At 35.4% G+C, this 19,413-nt stretch overlaps 1 protein-coding gene across 1 annotated transcript in view; it reads left to right on the forward strand.

Moving 5' to 3' along the window:
• The window catches only part of PDE10A (phosphodiesterase 10A), a 345,368-nt gene that overhangs the window by 251,314 nt on the left and 74,641 nt on the right, over positions 1-19,413 (forward strand). Inside the window, exons 9-13 of the mRNA XM_028846990.2 lie at positions 1,036-1,094; positions 2,670-2,721; positions 12,815-12,957; positions 15,301-15,393; positions 17,876-18,062. Coding sequence (XP_028702823.2) covers positions 1,036-1,094; positions 2,670-2,721; positions 12,815-12,957; positions 15,301-15,393; positions 17,876-18,062 — 534 coding nt within the window. The remainder of the gene's footprint in view (positions 1-1,035; positions 1,095-2,669; positions 2,722-12,814; positions 12,958-15,300; positions 15,394-17,875; positions 18,063-19,413) is intronic.

Below are 19,413 nucleotides of genomic sequence, written 5' to 3' on the forward strand. Positions count from 1 at the left end.
TTTTTTTTTTTTTTTTTTTGAGACAGAGTCTCGCTGTGTTGCCCAGGCTGGAGTGCTGTGGCGCGATCTCGGCTCACTGCAAGCTCCGCCTCCCGGGTTCACGCCATTCTCCTGCCTCAGCTTCCCGAGTAGCTGGGACTACAGGCGCCCGCCACCTCGCCCGGCTAGTTTTTTGTATTTTTTGGTGGAGACGGGGTTTCACCGTGTTAGCCAGGATGGTCTGGATCTTCTGACCTCGTGATCCGCCCGTCTCGGCCTCCCGAAGTGCTGGGATTACAGGCTTGAGCCACCACGCCCGGCCGATTCCATTTCTTAAGTTAAATTTTCCTCTAAGTGGTCTGTGAAACATTCTAACTTTAAGATATCTGGTTCTCTTGAAGATATTACCTAATGTAAAACTGACAAACTACTTAGAGTTTTACTGGTAGTTAGACTTTAAAGTTCAAGAACATGGTAGCAATATAGCGTTCTTTGTATCTTCTCCCTCTCTCTTTTAATTTTTTTGGTGGTGGTTTTATTTTTCTACTTCCGTTTCAGCAAATTGAAGCTGATGAGGGAGGAACTGTATGCTAGGAAGAAAAATCGAGCTGTAGTATAATAGAACGAGTGGAAAGGACTCTTGAATTATGAAGTGTAGGTGGAATATGTGCTCAACTACAGTTTTTAGAAGTACAGTGTAAAGTAGTTCTAAAGAGGGACTTGGGTAGTGTACCCGGACCTGAATGGTGCTTCTATCACTTATTAGTTCTGAAGCCTCAGTAAGGTTTTTAACATCTTTATAACTCCATTATGAAATGTAACTTCCAAACCTATAATGTTTTTTGGTGCTTGAAACAATAAATATAAAGTGCTTAGAACAATGCTTAGCACATTTAAGTATTCAGTAAATATTAATGGTTATTGATATTATTACATTATAATCCAAGTGATTGTGTTAGGCCTTCTTTCAATAAATAAGGTACTTAGTATTCTGGAAGTTTTATTTTTAAATAAGCAGAAATCTCTTATAATTGTAGCTATTATTTTATATGGTAGGTATGCAGAGGCCTTGCCAAACAGACTGAATTGAATGACTTTCTACTCGACGTATCAAAGTAAGTGTTCATTTCTAGGGATGTAGTAGCTCTTATTAATCAACGGTTTAAATTAAGGGCAGCCTGTGGCAGAAATAGACTATCGTCTGTTGCAGCTGCTAACTGAAGATCCATCTTCACAAGTAGTCTGGGAAGAATGGTTAATCATTGTGGACTGTAGAGTTATACTCTCATTCACGTTCACTCTAAAGTGAGGATTGCAGATATATATGTGATTATCTTAATTTTCAATTTTGATGTATATTTTCTAAATAGACTCTCTTAGAATATGTTAAAGACACTAAATATCTCTATTTTTGCAGGAGAATACTGGCTGCAGTGGGAGGGAAAATGTTCTGGCTTATTTTTTTACAAAAAGTCCTAATTGGTTTTTCTAATAATGTCAGTAAGTTAAACATTATTATTATTATTATTTACATTTTCCCAGGTATAGTATCTCAGTTATCATTTCCGAGAAAATGTTCTATTTCCCTGGTTTGGCCTAGAAAAACTCCCTTTGACTGACAGTGGAAGCAATTATATAATAGATATTTATTAAATCACATATTTTTATTGCTTTTATTTACTACAGGGGACATCGTCTATATATCTGACCCATATAATTAATCATTGAAATCTAAAATATGCCCCAGGACATGGTAACTTTAGGGTCATGTCCTCCTCCAAGTTTACTGAAGTAATAATGTAGTTTTTCCTCTGTGTCCTCCAGCAGCAATGATGACATGTGATGTCTCACGTGTCACTGTAAATGCACCTAACAATTTACCCGTCAGTAATTGTTATTGATCCTCATTAATTAGTTTGAAGTTACTAGTTTATGTTACAGTTAGTTTTTGAAATAATAAAATTAAAGTAGTATGGGACTGAAAAAGCTCTCTTTGGATACCTAAGCCAACTAGGTAAAGCACTACCTAGCCAGTGGAGTCTATCTTAAGAGTCCTTCTTTACATTTTCTATATATTACATGCATATTGATTTACATTTTTTCAGGTTTACATTTTAGTATATGCACTATTTGCCTCTGAAACATTTACTTGCTGTTCATAACAATGAATATAGACTCATATAAAGTCATTAGATCCTTAGCATTACTTGTATGCTGACATTTCTTCTCAACGGAATTACATTACTTTCTCAGTACACTTTAAGTACGAACTTTCTCCAGTTTTCAGTGATAATTTATATTTAACTATTGATGAGATTTAGCACATTTAAATATTTTTATTTTAGATCAGCATTATTAATGAAAATATTAAATATGGTAGGTGCAATTTTATTTCTGCGTACTTTGTTAAATGCAACACACTTTCTCTCTACACTGATACTTGTCAATAAAATAAATACTGATTGCATTCTCTGGAATTATAGAGCCCTCACTCTAAGGTCAATGATAAAGTTTCATTTATCTCTTTAAAATAATATTACAGTACTGATTTTTTTTTACCAAATCACAAAAATCAAATGATATTTATGTTTTTTATTTAGATGTAGACAAAACCAAGAAATGTATTCAAAGTGTAATATGTACTGTGATCTAATAAAATTATTTACAGGACTTTTGTTTCTTTTTTTCAGAACATATTTTGATAACATAGTTGCAATAGATTCTCTACTTGAACACATAATGGTAGGTTGTTTTTGTTCTGAGTATGATTTTATTTAACCCTTAGACCCATGGTGCTAATATATGACATAACATTTACACTTTTTTATCCACAGGCACTTTTAATATTATGAAAATGTGGTGCTTAGGAATTCACACCTTGATCTGTTTGTCACTTCTTTTAATTTTGGGGCAGTAAGTTTGAATAACGTTTTTAAAAAGCTCAGAGCTTTTCTTTATTAATGGAGAGCCAGACTTAGAAAAGACATTTGGTTTCTTTCTATATTCTTCAAAACACCTCTTATATATGGGATATGTTAGGAATTCTCCATTGATTTTTTCCTGATCTCCAAGTTCATTCTGCTTAGTTCTAGTCTTAATTATTCCTTTCTCTTAGATGGCTATCAGGCACTTTTGAGCCGAAAGCTGTATGACGTAGAGTCATAGGCATATTTCCCTATGCTGCTGAGTACTTTTAGGTCTCTAGTGAAACTTCTTTCAGAAGTGGCTTCTAGTTGTCAGAATGTGTGGGTGTATGCCATGGAAGCCCAGGCTTTCTCGGTACCATTTGTGCCCTGTTACGTGCTTTAATAAATGCTCTTTCTCCTCATTTTTCTGGTCCATCTCAAAATACAGTACCCTTCTGCAATAAAGAGTTTTCTCATCTAGCAATTTTATGTCGCATACTGATAAGATTTTTTTTTTTATTTGACAGTAAAAGACAAGTATGAAGTGTGCTTTGTGCAACGTCTTGTAGAGACAGGAAGTTTACTAAGGGTAATTAGAGAATAACACAGGTTATTAACTTCAGCACGTTCTTTCTGTGATAAGTTATTTCTATAGTTTTATCTAGACAAAAATAAAAGAATTGTACATTAAAATAACTTCTCGTTATGAAACAACTGAAGGAATTTGTAAATCAGTGAATACCTTTAAGAAAAATATAAAGTTACAATGTAGACTGACATCGAGCTTATACTAGGGGTACAAGAAGCACTTATTGCTTGTTCTTTGTATTATTACTATTTTCTTTTAAAAACAGCTTTATTGAAGTGTAGTTTACGTATATACAGCTTATCCATTTAAAGTGTTCGATTCAGTGGTTTTTAGTATAATCATGGATATGTGCAACTATCATCAATCAATTTTAGAACATTTTCATTAACTCATAAAGCAACTTGGATACCCTTTTTAGCTATTATCTCCTTAGCTTATCACTTCCTTACACCCCTATTTCCCCTTGCCTCACCAGCCCTAAGCAACCATTGTCTACTCTCTTTCTCCGTGGGTTTACCAATTCTGGGCATTCTGTCTGAAAAGAATCACATAATATGTAGCCTTTTGTGCCTTGGCGTCTTTCACCTAGCATACTGTTTTCAAAATTACATACTGTGCATGTGTCAGTACCTCATTCATTTTTATGACCAAATAATATTCCATTTTATGGATATACGTACCACATTAAAAAAATCCATTCATCAATTGATAGACATTTGAGTTGTTTCCACATCTTAGCTCTTGTACATAGTGCTACTGTGAACATTCCTCTACAGGTTTTGGTTTGAATGCCTGTTTTCCATGGTTTGGGGTGTATACCTAGGAGTGGAATTGCTGGGTCATATAATAGTTCTGTGTTTCACTTTTTGAAGAACTGTCAAACTTTCTATGGCAGTTGCACCACTTTTCATTCCCAACAGCTGTGCACAAGGGTTCTGATTTCTCCACATCCTCACCAACACTTGTTATTATCTGACTTCTTCATTATAATGGGTGTAAACTGCTATCTCAGTGTGGTTTCAATTAGTATTTCTCTAATGACTAATGATGTTGAGTATCTTTTCTTGTGTTTATTGGCCGCATGTATGTTGTCTTAGGAGAGATGTCTATTCAGAGCCATTGACCACTTTTTATCATTGGCTCATTAGGAGTTCTTCATATATTCTAGCTATAACTCCCTTGTCTCATAATTGCTTTGCTAATATTTTCTCCCATTTTGGTAGGTTGCCTTTTCACTTTCTTGATAGTGTCTTTTGAGGCACAAAGATTTCGATGAAATCCAATTTAGCTATTTCTTTCTTTTGCTGTTTATGCTTTTAGTTTTATATCTAAGCCAAATCAGAGATCATGCAAATTTACTCAGATATTTTCTTCTAAGAGTTGTAGGGTTTTTAACTCTTATATTTAGGTCTTTGATCTGTTTTGACTTAGTTTTATATATGATGTGTGGTAAAGGTCCAGTTTCATTCATTTCCATGTAGCTATCAAGTTTTCCCCAGCACATCAGTTGAACATAAAATGTGGTTTTATTTCTGGACTCTTGATGCTATTCTGTTGCTCTGTATTTCTGTGGTAATGCCAGTACACTTTCTTGATTACTGTGGTTTTGTAGTAACTTTTGAAATTAGGAAGCGTGAGTTCCCCAACTTTTCAAGATTCTTTTAGCTCTTCTGGGTACCTATCAAATACATTTAAGTTTTAGAAGTAGCAGGTCACTTTCTACAAAGAGATCAGGTGGAATGCTCATAGGAATTGTGTTGAATCTGTAGAACAATCTGAAGTATTGCCGTCTTAACAACTGAAAGACAATTAAGTCTTCTAATACATGAACGCGAGGTATTTTTCCATTTATCTAGATCTTAATTTTTTTCAACAGTGTTTTGTGGTTTTGGAGAATAAGTATTGCTTTTATTTTGGCCAATTTATTCCTAAGTATTTTATTTTTAATGCTATTATAAATGGAATTGTTTTCTTAGTTTTATTTTTTGATTTTATACTGCAAATATATAGAAACAACATTGGTTTTTATATATTGATTATGTATCCTGCAAGCTTGATGAACTCATATATTAGTTCCTATAGTTTCTTAGTTTCTTAGTGGATATATATATCCAGTTGGAGACAGTTTTACTCCTTACTTTCTATTCCAGGTTGTTTTATTTCTTTTTCTGGCATGATTGCCCTGGCTAGAACCTATAGCACAATACTGAAAAGAAGTGGCAAGTGTGGACCTTCTTATCTCATTCCTGATCTCAAGGGAGAAGCATTTAGTTTTTTGCCATCAAATATGATGTTATTTGTGGCTTTCTCATAGATGGCCTTTGTCAGGTTGATGAAATTCCCTTTTATTCCTAGTTTATTGAGTGTTTTTATCACGCAAGTGTGTTACATTTTGTCAAATAATTTTTGTGCATCAGTGTAGATGATCATATGGTTTTTACTTTTAATTCTATTGATAGTGTATATTACATCAATTGATTGTTTTACGTTAAAGTAACCTTGCACTCCTGTGATGAATCTCAGTTCATTATGTTGTGTAATTTATATAGGAATTGCCTTAAATTTATAGAAAACTTGATATCTTCAGCACATGGAGTCTTCCTAGCCAAAGACATTTACTTATTTTCAGGTTTTTTTTTTTTAAATATTTCTTGAGTGAATGTATTGATTATGGTCCCCCATAGTTAACTCATTTTTCCAGTTTATAGTCTTTAGTTTTCAAGATAGAGGACAGTGATTTATAATGCACAATAGTAGAGGTTCTAGTGGTTCTTCTTTTCCAGTTTGTACAGTACTTATTTCTTTGTGTCTGTTAATGTATTAGCTGCAACCTGATGAACACTGTTGAATGGAAGCAACAGAAATCAACAAGGGAATATATTGATTTTTCTTGACATGTGTACCTCCCACATTTCATTGGAAGCAACAGAAATCAATAAGGGGATATACTGATTTTTCTTGATGTGTGTACCTCCCACATTTCATTGGAAGAAACATAAATCAACAAGGGAATATATTTATTTTTCTTGATGTGTGTACCTCCCACATTTCATTGGAAGCAACAGAAATCAACAAAGGGATATATTGATTTTTCTTGATGTGTGTACCTCTCACATTTCATTGCTATGTATATTTGCTGTGGATCCACAGCAGATATAATTTATCAATTTTAAAACATTTTCTTCTATTCCTAATTTTCTGTGAGTTTGCATCTGATTTGGTGTTCAGTATTATCAAATTTTGATAAGCTATTTAAAAAATGATTGGAGTAGACACCTGTATTATTACTCAACGTTGAACCACTCTTACATTCCTGGCATAAAGGCTATTCAATTGTAATGTTTTCTTTATTCCTGGATTGGGTGTTAATATTTATTTCCAAGTTTTGCATCTATATTCATTCATCAGATTGCTCAATGTTTCTTTTTTTCTATCCTTGGGTTGTATCGGTATTGGGTTATGCTACGCTTATAAAATGAGCTAAGAAATGTTCCGTTCCTTTCTGTGGTCTAAAGTGGTTTAAGTATACTTATTATTTATTCCCTTAATGTTTGATACCAATGTTTGTTCCGTTATTGTTCCCTTAATGTTTGATACAAATCAGCTAATAAGACCCCAACAAGATAATAAATGAAGCACATTTGTTTCCTTTTTTTTTACTCTTCTTATCCACTACCCTTACATAGTTTTAGATATATAAATATTTTTATATACTTCATGTTTCTTAAATTAATTTTTCATGATGCATATAATTAAGAAATTAAGAATAATTAAGAATTAAGTATAATTAAGAATAATTAAGACCCCATTGGGGTCTTATTAGGGGTAGGTCTCTGACTCTCTTTTCAGTTTCTTCTATGACATTGGATCCTTCAAGTTTTCATTCACCCTTTTCTGCTATAATGTTTCTTGGGAATCTGTTATAGTCTTATAATGCATAGTAACTGGGGTTATCAAATGGTGAGCAAAGCCCTTCACAGCCTCTGTCCTCATTGATCTTTTAGTCTGTGGGGAGACAGACATGAGCCAAATATCAACATAACTGTGAAACTGCAGTCAGAGTCAGGCCTATAAAGGAGCATAACAGTGCTCTGAAAGCTCATGATGGGATCTAGTGGAGCTGGGGAGGCTGTGGCAAGCTTTCCTGATACTGTGACTTTGGTCTGGTGGTTGTGTGGAAGTTACACAGGCAAAGAGGAAAGAGGAGTCTACTTTAGGGGATGGGGGAACAGTGTGCTTCTGTGTAGAAAGGCCCTGGAAGGGCCAAGTCACTCAGGCCTGGGAGGGAGTTTTGAATTAAGGCTTGTAAGCTAGAAGTGTAAGATCAGATTTGTGTTTTGAAAAGATAACCCTGGAATAGAGGAAACAAGTGGGGAATGAGGTTAGACTTTTTTGAGGAACTTTTTGATAATATAGAAGATTTATTATTTTCAGACAAGCAAATCTGGGTAATTTTTTTTTCCTGAGACATAGTCTCGCTCTGTCACTAGGGTGGAATGCAGTGGCACGATCTCGGCTCACTGCTACCTCTGTCTCCCAGGTTCAAGCAATTCTCCTGCCTCAGCCTCCCAAGTAGCTGGTACTACAGGCACACACCACCACGCCTGCCTACTTTTTGTATTTTTAGTAGAGATGGGGTTTCACCGTGTTGGCCAGGATGGTCTTAATCTCTTGACCTTCTGATCCACCCACCTTGGCCTCCCAACGTGCTGGGATTACAGGTGTGAGCCACCGCGCCTGACCAAATCTGGGTAATTCTTAAATTTCTAGGTGATCAGTTCATCTAGGTCAGTGCTTCTCAATGGGGTGATGCTGATTTGGGCAGAGCAGTTCCCTCTGGCACAGTGTCATCCTGGGCACTGCAGACCTGCAGCATCTTTAGCTTGTGAGAATTCGAAACCAACAAACGTGCCTGCACTTATTTCCAGATGCCCCGCAGCCAGGCGGCTCAGCTGCTAGTTGGGAATCAATGAATTAGATCTTCAAATCAATTTTTATAAATGTGTAGGTACTTTATATTTCCTTTCTTATCTGAAAACATCAACTACTTAAATTAGTGTAGATAATGAAAGAGAGGATTTACTGGCTCAGACTGCTGAAAAGCCATTGAATGTTCAGGCTTACATAATTAGTGGACATGGGGGCTCAAATAATCTTTTCAGGAATATATCTTTCTCTGTTTCTCAGTTCAACTTACTTCTGTGTAGTCCTTATTCTCAGGCAGTTTCTCTTTACATGATGGCAGCAATAGTCCTGACAGCTGTCATCTTACATTTAAAGTGAAGTTTTATATCAAAATCAATAAGTAATCAGTGTTGATATCATATCACTCACTTCACCAACAAGATAATAAATGAAGCACATTTGTTTCCTTATTTTTTACTCTTCTTATCCACTACCCTTACATAGTTTTAGATGTATACATATTTTTATATATTTCATGTTTCTTAAATTAATTTTTCATGATGCCTATAATTTTTTAGATATCATTTACTAACAAGTGTTACAGTTGCAGTATAGTTTTAATGATTTATTTCCTCCTCACTTTTTCTTGGACCCCGAGTCTTCCCAGTGTCTTTGAATTTATTTTTCTATTTCTTTATTTTTGCTTGAGCCCATCTCCTTTTCTAAAATAGTTCACAGATAGTACATTTCTGAGTACTGTACCCTTCTTAAATATCTTTATATTGCCTTTATGCTAGTTTGACTTGGTAAAGAAATTTAGACTTAAAGTAAGTTTTCCTTAGAAATTTGAAGACTTTAATTTAAAATCTGAATTTAAAATCTACTGTTGTTCTAAAGAGTGTTGTTCCACTTACAGGTAAATGTATGCATATGTGTGTATACGTGTGTGTAGTGGGGGAGTAGAGGTGGCTTTTAGATTGACCTTCTGATGCTTGGAGTTTATCAATATTGCCAAAATATGTCTAGATATTTTTAACTCCTTTTCAGCATCTGAGGGTCATTTCAATGTTAAACCTTAATATTTGGGGAGAGTGAAAAGGTAAACATATGTTTAGAAATGCTCATCTTAAAACAGAAGCTTCTTTTTCCTTTTTTAGACGGGGTCTGTCTCTGTCACCTTGGTTGGAATGCAGTGGCACGATCTCTGCTCACTGCAACCTCCGCCTCCCCAGCTCAAGCCATCCTCCTACCTCAGCCTTCCAAAAGTAGCTGGGACAACAGACGCATGCCACCATGCACAGCTAATTTTTGTATTTTTAGTAGAGACAGGTTTTTGCCATGTTGCCCAGGCTGGTCTCAAACTCCTGAGCTCAAGCAGCCCAAGGGCCTTGGCCTCCCGAAGTGCTGGGATTACAGCGTGAGCCTCTGCACCCGGCCACAGAAGCCTTCTTAATGCCTATAATTGTTTGTCTGTTAATTTTTTTGACATATGAAATAACATTATCCTTAAACAATAAAAACTTTTATCTCTTCAAGTATGTATACCTCACATCTTCCTCTTGCCTACTAGCATGCTAGTGATTGTGATAACATATCTTTGTCTTGTTCTTAACTTTAGTATCTTAAGGCAGCGATTCTGTTATTTTACCATTTGGTGTAATAAGGACTGTTGTTTTGAGGAAAGGATTATTAACGTTTTCTATATATTCTTTTATTGAATTTTACTAAAGTTTTTATCATTAATGATTTTGCTGAATGGCATCACATGCTTTTGTTTTTGCGACGGGGTCTTGCTCTGTCACTCAGGCTGGAGTACGGTGGCACAGTCATAGCTCACTGCAGCCTCTGCCTCCTGGGCTTATGAAATCCTCCTACCTCAGCCTCCTGAGTAGCTGGGACTTCGGATGCATGCCGCCATGCCCGATTAATTTTTATATTTTTTGTAGAGACGGGGTCTCGTAATGTTGCCCAGGCTGGTCTCAAACTCCTGGGCTCAACAGATCTGTCTACCTCAGTCTCCCAAAGCGCTGGGATTACAGGCATGAACCACTGCACGAAGGCTCACCACACGCTTTTTGACTACCAGGAAGATAATCTTGCAGATTTTTCTCCTTGGTCTTACTGCTATTATGAATTATAATAGACTTTATGCTACTGGAGCGTTCAGAGTAAACTATGTTTTCAATATTGTCATATTTGTTTAATTATTGCTAAATTTGATTTGGTTGCATTTTTATTTATAACTTTTCTTCTGTTTCAAAAGTAAAGCTGTCCATGATTTTCTTTTTTATAGTTTCTTTGTTAGTTTTCAGTATCAGTGATACGGCGTACATTGTAAAAACAACTGGAAAAAATTGTTCTTTTCTGAATGTAGATCGATATAAATTGTATGGGGATTTGTTGACGATTTTTAAAGAACTCGTATTTGAAGCCATTTGAGGCTAGTGTCTTTTTTGGTAATATTTTTTGATAGTTTTTGAATTATCTTTATGATTCTGGTTTGATTTACATTTTTCAACACCTTCTAAGCTTATTTTATTTTCTGAAACATTGTCCATTTGATCCAGATTTTCAACAAATATTAACATATTTATGCCAAAATATTTATTAAGCAACTGACATTACCCCAGACACTACAGATACAAATTTCACTGAACATAATTTAATCTTTAATAATGCAGGGTCATTCTTGTTACTTAATAATTTAAAATCTCAGGGGTGTGTGAATTAGATGAGTGATTCTTCTGTATTTGCCAACGACTCAGCTCCATCACTCTTGTCCTGCCTTTGTGTGAGATTCATTTTTCCTCAAATGTGTATTGAGAGTTTTGGGTTATAGAGATCTTACATGTTCTAAACCAGGGATTGGTTGGCAAACTTTTTTTGTAAAGGGCCAGATAGTAAGTTGTTATGCTTTGTGGGCCATACTCTCTAGCGGCTACTCAACTCTGCTGTCGTAGCAGCCATAAAAAGTACAGAAATTAATGAACGGGGCTATGTCCCAATAAAAATGTTATTTATATTAACAGGCAGGGGGCTGGGTTTGGACCACAAAATTTAGCTGGCCCTAACTCAGCCTTCTTCTTGGCATTTGGAATACTGTGAGAAAAGAGAAGTGGTTTCTGCTGTTTATATAGTTCACAGGCTAAGGGAGGTGAGGAGTAACCTAGAGGTCCTGATACTAGGCAGTATACTCAGTCCCTGCAGAGTGGGCACAGCCAGTATTTATCGGGTGTATAAATACAGTTCTATAGGAGCAGTGAACACAAAGGTGTAATAGTGTAATCGTAGGATGAAGACAGTTTCCTAACTTAGACTTATTTTTATTAAATCAATACTTTTTATATGAGATGCTGTATTTTCCCCTGACTGCAAGGTTCCTCTTGCAAAGACTTTGTGGTGGTGGTTTTATGCTAAGGATGAATTCTTTTTCTCCGAGGAATAATTTCATGGCTATAATCTGGATAGTTGAAGTTACCAGAATTCTCAGTATAGGTAAATACTGTATTAATGACACAGCTGTAGCCCCAACCCACTCAGGACAGTAGGATATGTTAGGCACTGAAGAAATATTTGTTGAAGGAAATGGGAGCACAAATGAGTGATGAAATGAATACATGGTTTCCATTTAGAAATGGAAAAGCATATTTGTTATAAAAGCATGGGCCATGGGAACAGCTAGTATCAGTTCAAATACTACTACCATTTACTATTCATGTAATAATGGGGCAAGTTACTTCTTAGTGCCTCAATTTTCCTAATATGTAAAATGGGGAAAAAAATTTTCCTGAGTTAATATTGTTATTGTGAGGAGCAGGCAAATCAATTTATATAAATTATATAAATGTGGCTGGCACATAGTAAACACTTAATAATCTGTACAAATTTTTATTAGACAGTACATCAAATGAAAGTCAGCTAATGCATATATGAAAACCATGTATCTCCTTAGAGGTTATATTTCATAGTTTTTACAACTGCTGCATCACAGACACCAACTAATCAGAATGAATGCTGGTCGTAGTGCTGACAGAGGCTCAGATCCAGGCACCAGGGAAGGCCTGAGAGATTCTGGAAGAGGGCCTGGGTGGCAGAAGGGCACTTGGGAAGTTAGGCCAGCAGCTGCTTACCAACTGAAACAGAAGTGTCAGTTGGTATCAGAATACATGACTGATAAGCTTCCCTCCAGCACAGCAGTATGGATGCGCATCAGCTGTGTATTCTGTTGGGATCCGTTAGTATTAGCATGTAACAATGACTTTTAGATCATATATATGTAATATTTATATACTTGTATATTTACTTACCTATAATGCTAATACCAACCAATTAGAGTGTAGGACAGCTGAAATTAATACTTACTTTATGATAAAGTTTACCTGCAAGTTCTTTGAATTTCTCATTGCCTTACTCTTATTTTGTCATTTGTCTTTAGATATATGCAAAAAACCTGGTGAATGCCGACCGTTGTGCACTTTTCCAGGTAGACCATAAGAACAAGGAGTTATATTCAGACCTTTTTGATATTGGAGAGGAAAAGGAAGGAAAACCCGTCTTCAAGAAGACCAAAGAGATAAGGTACAGCTAGAAGTAGAATGTCCTATCCTCTTATGATAGATGTGCAGGTGTTCTGTTACCCATTTTTCTGTGCCTATTCACAGGTATGCTGACAATACTTGTCATACTGTGATATCATTCCCACCAGGACCCGCCTCCTGAAGGTAGTACTTCTGGGAATGACATTGCAGTCAGTGCCAGAGAAACCGCGCCTAGGAAGCTTTAGCGTCACTCCTGGAAATGCCGTCTTCCGGAGGCGGTCCTTTTGGAAATCATGTTGGAAAAACTTTCTAGTGCTCCCAGGTAGGTAAAGGTACACTCCATCTGGAATCTGCAGGTTTTCCCATGTCCAGGAGGAAAGGTGTGCTTATCCAATTCGGCCTCTACCTCTTCCCAGCCTATGGCCTGTCTCAAAGTCCAGACATTAGTAGAAATTGATCTGGTATATTTGATGACTTAAATACACTCTGTGACTGATCAGTTGTTTTAATCAATCATATAGCACACTTGTGTTGCATCTCAAAACTAAAGTCTTTGTTTTTTTAAGTGGCAACCCTTGTCGCTTAAATGAACAGAATGGAGTTTATTTTGTTGATGGAGGCATGGGGGCTTGCTCATATCGCACCTGGAAACCTACAGAAGGAGCACTCTGACAAAATGTTTAAGAATCAAGCTTAACATTCAGAAGCTGAGAAAATAATTTTAGACATTTGCATTTCTTTTGCTTGATGTGTCTTATTTAACTCATTTTCTGTATAATGCCATAAAGTTCTCTGGTAATAACAACATTCTAGTAAAGCACTGTGTCTTCTTAATTAAGGATTGCTGTTTATTTGGACAGTCTATCATAAAAGGAAACTAGTATCAAGGAAACTCAAAGTGTGCCCCAGCATGGGGCCCCACCACCATCTGCCTCTCAGCACTTCCTGTATATTCCATATTCCTGTGACTCTCATTTATAGGCACTATATTGGTACTTGGGTTTTGCAATTGTTTTGTCTGTTTGTTGTTGTTGTTTTTAATTGTTGCTAGATCTCAGTATAGCAATCTGGATATAGTCATTTAGATAAGTCATTTCTCTTGCTGGAGATTTGAGTGTTTCCTAACACTACTGGTATTGATTTAATTTTGAAAATAATGATTTTAAAGCCTGTGTTTATAAGCATAAGAAAAACAGAGTATGATTTACTGTAACTCTCAGATGACTGGTTAATGGCAGCCATTTATGTAAGGGCTGCTTCTTAATTGTGGCTTCCACTGACCATAGAAAGCAAACCACAGAGAGCAGGAACAAAAGTTCAGACTGCTCTCAGACCAACGCAAACAAGCATGAATCATCAAATGGATTCTGGTACCCTTTGCTCATGGCAATCTAATTCATTATGTTTATGTTGTTCAAAGCACAAGAAAACCAGGAAAAAGACAACCTGAGTTGTGTGCAGTGTATGGTTCACTCTTAAGGGTTTTAAGTAGACTCTCTTTTGTGTGAACTGTCTTTCGAGTCTTTCTGATAGTCCTCTAGCTTTATTTCAGTAATGGTGATTTCCTATAATGTTGACAATGTAATAATATGGAAATGATTTTTGAACTATGTAACAAGTAGATATTGTGACTTGTAGACAGCTTTCTTAAGGAAATTTTGAAATGAGTGCGTGTGTGATGATAGTATAATAATGAGAAACATATAAGTATGAAAATATTTTTACAAAGGAAAAATACTGATATTAGATACAAAAAATAGACAATCCTTGTATTTCGATTATTTTAAAATTTAACAAATTAGGTAAAAATACTAGAAGTTGTACATTGTGTTATTTCTGTATAGTACTTGCATTGCAAACACCATAAAATTCAGTTCTGTATAATATCTCAAGCTCACGCATAACCTATGAGTTTGGTTATATGTGTGGTAGAAAGCACAATGATAGAGACCAGCATTCTAGTTTGCCTTGTGCCACTGATATTTTATGAATGTTGGCAAATTGCTGAACCCATATAAGCCTTCGTTCACACTTCATTGAGAATCCACTAAAAAAATTTATGTTGAAGCATCTTGTAAATTATAAGGTACTTCGCAAATAGAAGAGATTATTATTGTTCAGAGCAGGAGGATACTAGCTGATTGTTTGATCTCAATTTGTGAATTAATATTTTAAGGTTCTCAGGTGGTTACTGTGTAATGTTTCCCTGCTTTATGTTTACATATTTTATAAGGTGATTTTCAGAATATGTAAATATAAAATTAATACATGCATTTAAGTAAAACAGTGCTTTTAATTCAATATTGTTAACAATGGAATATTTTTGAATTATTCTACAGCATCCATATTTTAATTAGCATGTCCTTCTCTTTTACATATGCAGATTTTCAATTGAGAAAGGAATTGCTGGCCAAGTAGCAAGAACAGGGGAAGTCCTGAACATTCCAGATGCCTATGCAGACCCACGCTTTAACAGGTAAGAAATAGCTGATTTTGACACTCCATTGATTTCTTCTGTGATGTCCCACTCAGCTGAAACCTCTTCCATGGAGCCTGAGTTCTCCATGTCCCGGTTTAGTTCTTTCTTCCTTAGTTTTCTTTTTTGAACCAACTCTGCTATAAGTAGTCAGTATATTCCGATATTTATAAAATGATGGATTCTAATCCACTAATGTATAATGATATCTAGATAGAGGAGTTTAGAATGTTATGAAAATAACTGATAGGCGGAAGTTCTAATTTATAGAGCTACTGTGGGACTTTTTTTTTCATTACAGTGTAATGATTTTGTAACGAACATATTCTCCATCAAATCATATGCTCAAAGGCTGCAACACATAGTAAGAAATTTGCATGCTTTTGAGATGAGTAAGTCTAGCTTTGAAGCACTGTTGTGTCATTTATTAGCTCTCAATTGACCTACCATAAGTTACTTAATCTCTCTGAGCCTCAGTTTCCTCCTCTTTAAGATGGGTATGATAATCCAATTTTGTTGCTGTTGTTTTAAGATCACAGATAATATTCGTAAAAGGTCTGGAAAATTTACCCGACCCAAAGTAACTTAAGTTGTATCTTTTATTGGATATTATTGAAGATGGATATTAGGATGGCTTATAAAGATTTTTTTGTTTTGTTCTGACTTTCTTTGGAGAGTTGCAAACCCAGTTACGTAATCTGATTTTAATAAACCTCTAGAAATGGAAAGTCTCAGGATTGATGCTATGACTGTTAAGAGTAATATTTACGTAGTTTGACAGCAGTGTTTAGTTAATCCCAACACGTGGTTTACTTTAAGAGATAAATAACATAAGCAATAGGAAGTTGGTTCAGGTATTTGATCAATTGATGTCAAATATACACAACTCATATAAAAACACAGCAATATTCTAGTAATATATACTGTCAATAAATTAAAGGTACACTGAAAGTTTATTTTTTTCCAAAAGTCCAAGCTCATCATTTAGTACTTAAAAATTAAATATATTTGCATATCCTTATGTCAAATCTTTATGTAAAAATGTATGAGTCAGACTGTTCAGAAAATGAAAATGCAAGCACCAGATTAGGAGAAAATGTTTGTAAAACATATCTGACAAAATACTTATATATAAAAACTCTTCCAACATACCAATGAGAAGATAACCCAATTTAATACAAAGGGCAGATGATTGTAACAGACAGTCCACAAAAGGAGATACACAACTGATCACTAAACACATGAAAAATGCTCAAAGTGAGGGCAATATAAATGTAATTGACATGAGACCTCGCTGTACACCAGCTAGAATGGCTGTGACTTTAAAACATTGGCATTAGCAAAGATTGGCCAGGATGTGGAGAAACGAGTACCCTCGTACATTGTTGGTGGGAATATATAATGGTACATCTGCTTGGGAAAACAGGTTTGCACTTTCTTGAAAAGTTAAATATACACTTACTGTACAGTCCACTAATCAGGTCCACTTCTGTTTACTACAAGAAAAATGAAAACATATGGTGCTACAAGGAATTGTATGCAAATCTTCAAAGCAGCATTATTTATATTTGCCAAAACTGGCTATTAAAAGAATATTGTCTGATAATTGGTGAATGAATGAACAAAATACGATATGTCCGTTGAATAGAGATATAACTCAGCAATGAAAAGGACTTAATCACTAAGACATGCAACAATATGGATGAATCTCAAAAACCATTATGCTAAATGAGAGAAGCCAGGCGCTGAAGACTCCCATGTAACTGCCAACTGTTAGCTATATCACTGTTTCTATGCAGCTTAGCCCCTTTTTCTGAAAACATTTCCTCACAATAGGAATCAGCAGACTTTTTCTATTAAGGATCAGATGGTGAGTATATTTGCGTTTATAGGCACTAATGTCCTTGTCACAAATCCACAACTCAGCCTTGTGGGGTTGATGGCAGAATCAGACAATCTATGAATGAATGGTGTGACTGTGTTCCAATACAACTTTACTTATAAACAGGAGAGGGCTGATTTGGCCCCTGGGTGCAGTTTGCTGACCACTGCTCTAAGTTTTTAAAGTGGAAACTCTGTAAGTTGGTTTAGCAAGTTACCTCTCCCATAAACATGATCAACTTCAAAGGATCATGTTATTTTATCAACTTTAATTGAATTTGTCCTCTGAATCCACATATTTTTTCCTGTTTACTTAGTAATGCTGGATACTTCAAATGATAGGCTGAAATCCTCTTAGAGACTATCCTAGAAAACACACTTGAAGACAAAAGAACCAACAGTTAGAATATTTTGGGGAAGGTTTTAATGAAACTCTGTGGAATGTTACCGTCCCTGAATGCAGAAGCTAAAAGTGCCATTACCGTCATATGGAATAGAAGCATATGTAAATTGCAAAGACTGAGGGGAGAGTTATGATTGACTGTGTCCTTTATTTCTTCTGCCTTTTTTTGTTGTTATTTTCGGTTGTGTCACCCCACAGAGAAGTAGACTTGTACACAGGCTACACCACGCGGAACATCCTGTGCATGCCCATCGTCAGCCGAGGCAGCGTGATAGGTGTGGTGCAGATGGTCAACAAAATCAGTGGCAGTGCCTTCTCTAAAACCGATGAAAACAACTTCAAAATGTTTGCCGTCTTTTGTGCTTTAGCCTTACACTGTGCTAATGTAAGTACTATCTATTAAATACCATATTTTTACTACTCCATGTTAATTTGAAAACTTTTTCATAAAGCAGCTTAAGGGGCTTTTTTTTTTCGTTTATATTTCCTTTACAAACCAGGAAAAGTGAGTAATTCCTGATTGTGCATGTTTTAGAAAATGTCATAAAATTCCTTGCAAGGAAAAAGAACAGTCTTCTAACAGTTTGCATTTATTTCAAGGTGGGAATTTGTTAAGAAGAAAAACGAAGTGACTGTCAAGGTAAAATGTCCAAGCATCAGGCTTATATTTAATGGTATCTACGGAAATGAAGAAAGAAAATGCTACCTAAATCTTGACTGTTTGTCAAATGCATTCATTTGAGATCCTTACACGAAAGTATAGTCATAGCTCATGTTTTGACACCCACCAGGAAAGTTTTGTTTGTGACAAAAAGTGAGGCATCAGGTTGCCCATGTCAGAAGCATTCTAGGTGTTAACTCATTAGTCCTCATGAAAGTTATACCGTGTTCACTGAAGGGTAAAATGAAGCTCAATGTGGATTCTCAAGTCTCAATTTAAAAATAGTAGAATTTATTGTCTTTCTTTTACATTGTTTTATTTTAAATGAATTGAACATATAGTATTCTGTAAACTCTAGTAATCCTTTAATGATATTACTAGAATTCTGAGGTTAGGGAAAATTTTAGTATGGTGACCTTTTCATAGAGCTAAATCAACATAAATTAGAGTTGCCCCCTTAATCAATTAGAAACTGCTTTTTTGGTAGTAGGACTGTATTCCATAGGAGTAACCATGTAACTCATAGGAACAGTGGAGACATACCTAGGGACAAAGATTGGTAAAACTTACCTTCTGGTGACTGAGGGTAAACTTTTTAAATTCAGTTTGTGCTATTTAGTAAGAGAATACCCGTCCTCTCTCCTTATGCATTCCTGGTGCCCTTTTGGGGGACAGTTACTCTTACGTAGCTCCTCAGAAATAAACTAGGAATGCTGTCAAACACTTTTGCTTCAAATATTTTTAGTATCTATGTGTCTCTCATAAATAATGTTGACAGCTTATGCTTGTCTTATTTAGTTTAAAAGTCACAAAGATTGTCATTTCTAGTTTATTCTGAATATTGACTGTTATCATTTTTAAATGTAGCCAATGGAATTTAAGTACTATAAAAGCTTGATACATGTTATATTTAAAAACACAATAGCAAGATCTTAGGATGAGAAAATTTAGTGTTATGTTTACTCTCTGAGTACGTATTGATTATCCAACAAAAGTTGAATATATTTTATGCTTTATTTTATTAATTACCCTAAGATAATTTCTGTTTATAAGATAATACATGGGTGTGTATAAA

This window comes from Macaca mulatta, chromosome 4 (genome assembly GCF_049350105.2).
Source record: "Macaca mulatta isolate MMU2019108-1 chromosome 4, T2T-MMU8v2.0, whole genome shotgun sequence".
Lineage (NCBI taxonomy): Eukaryota > Metazoa > Chordata > Mammalia > Primates > Cercopithecidae > Macaca > Macaca mulatta.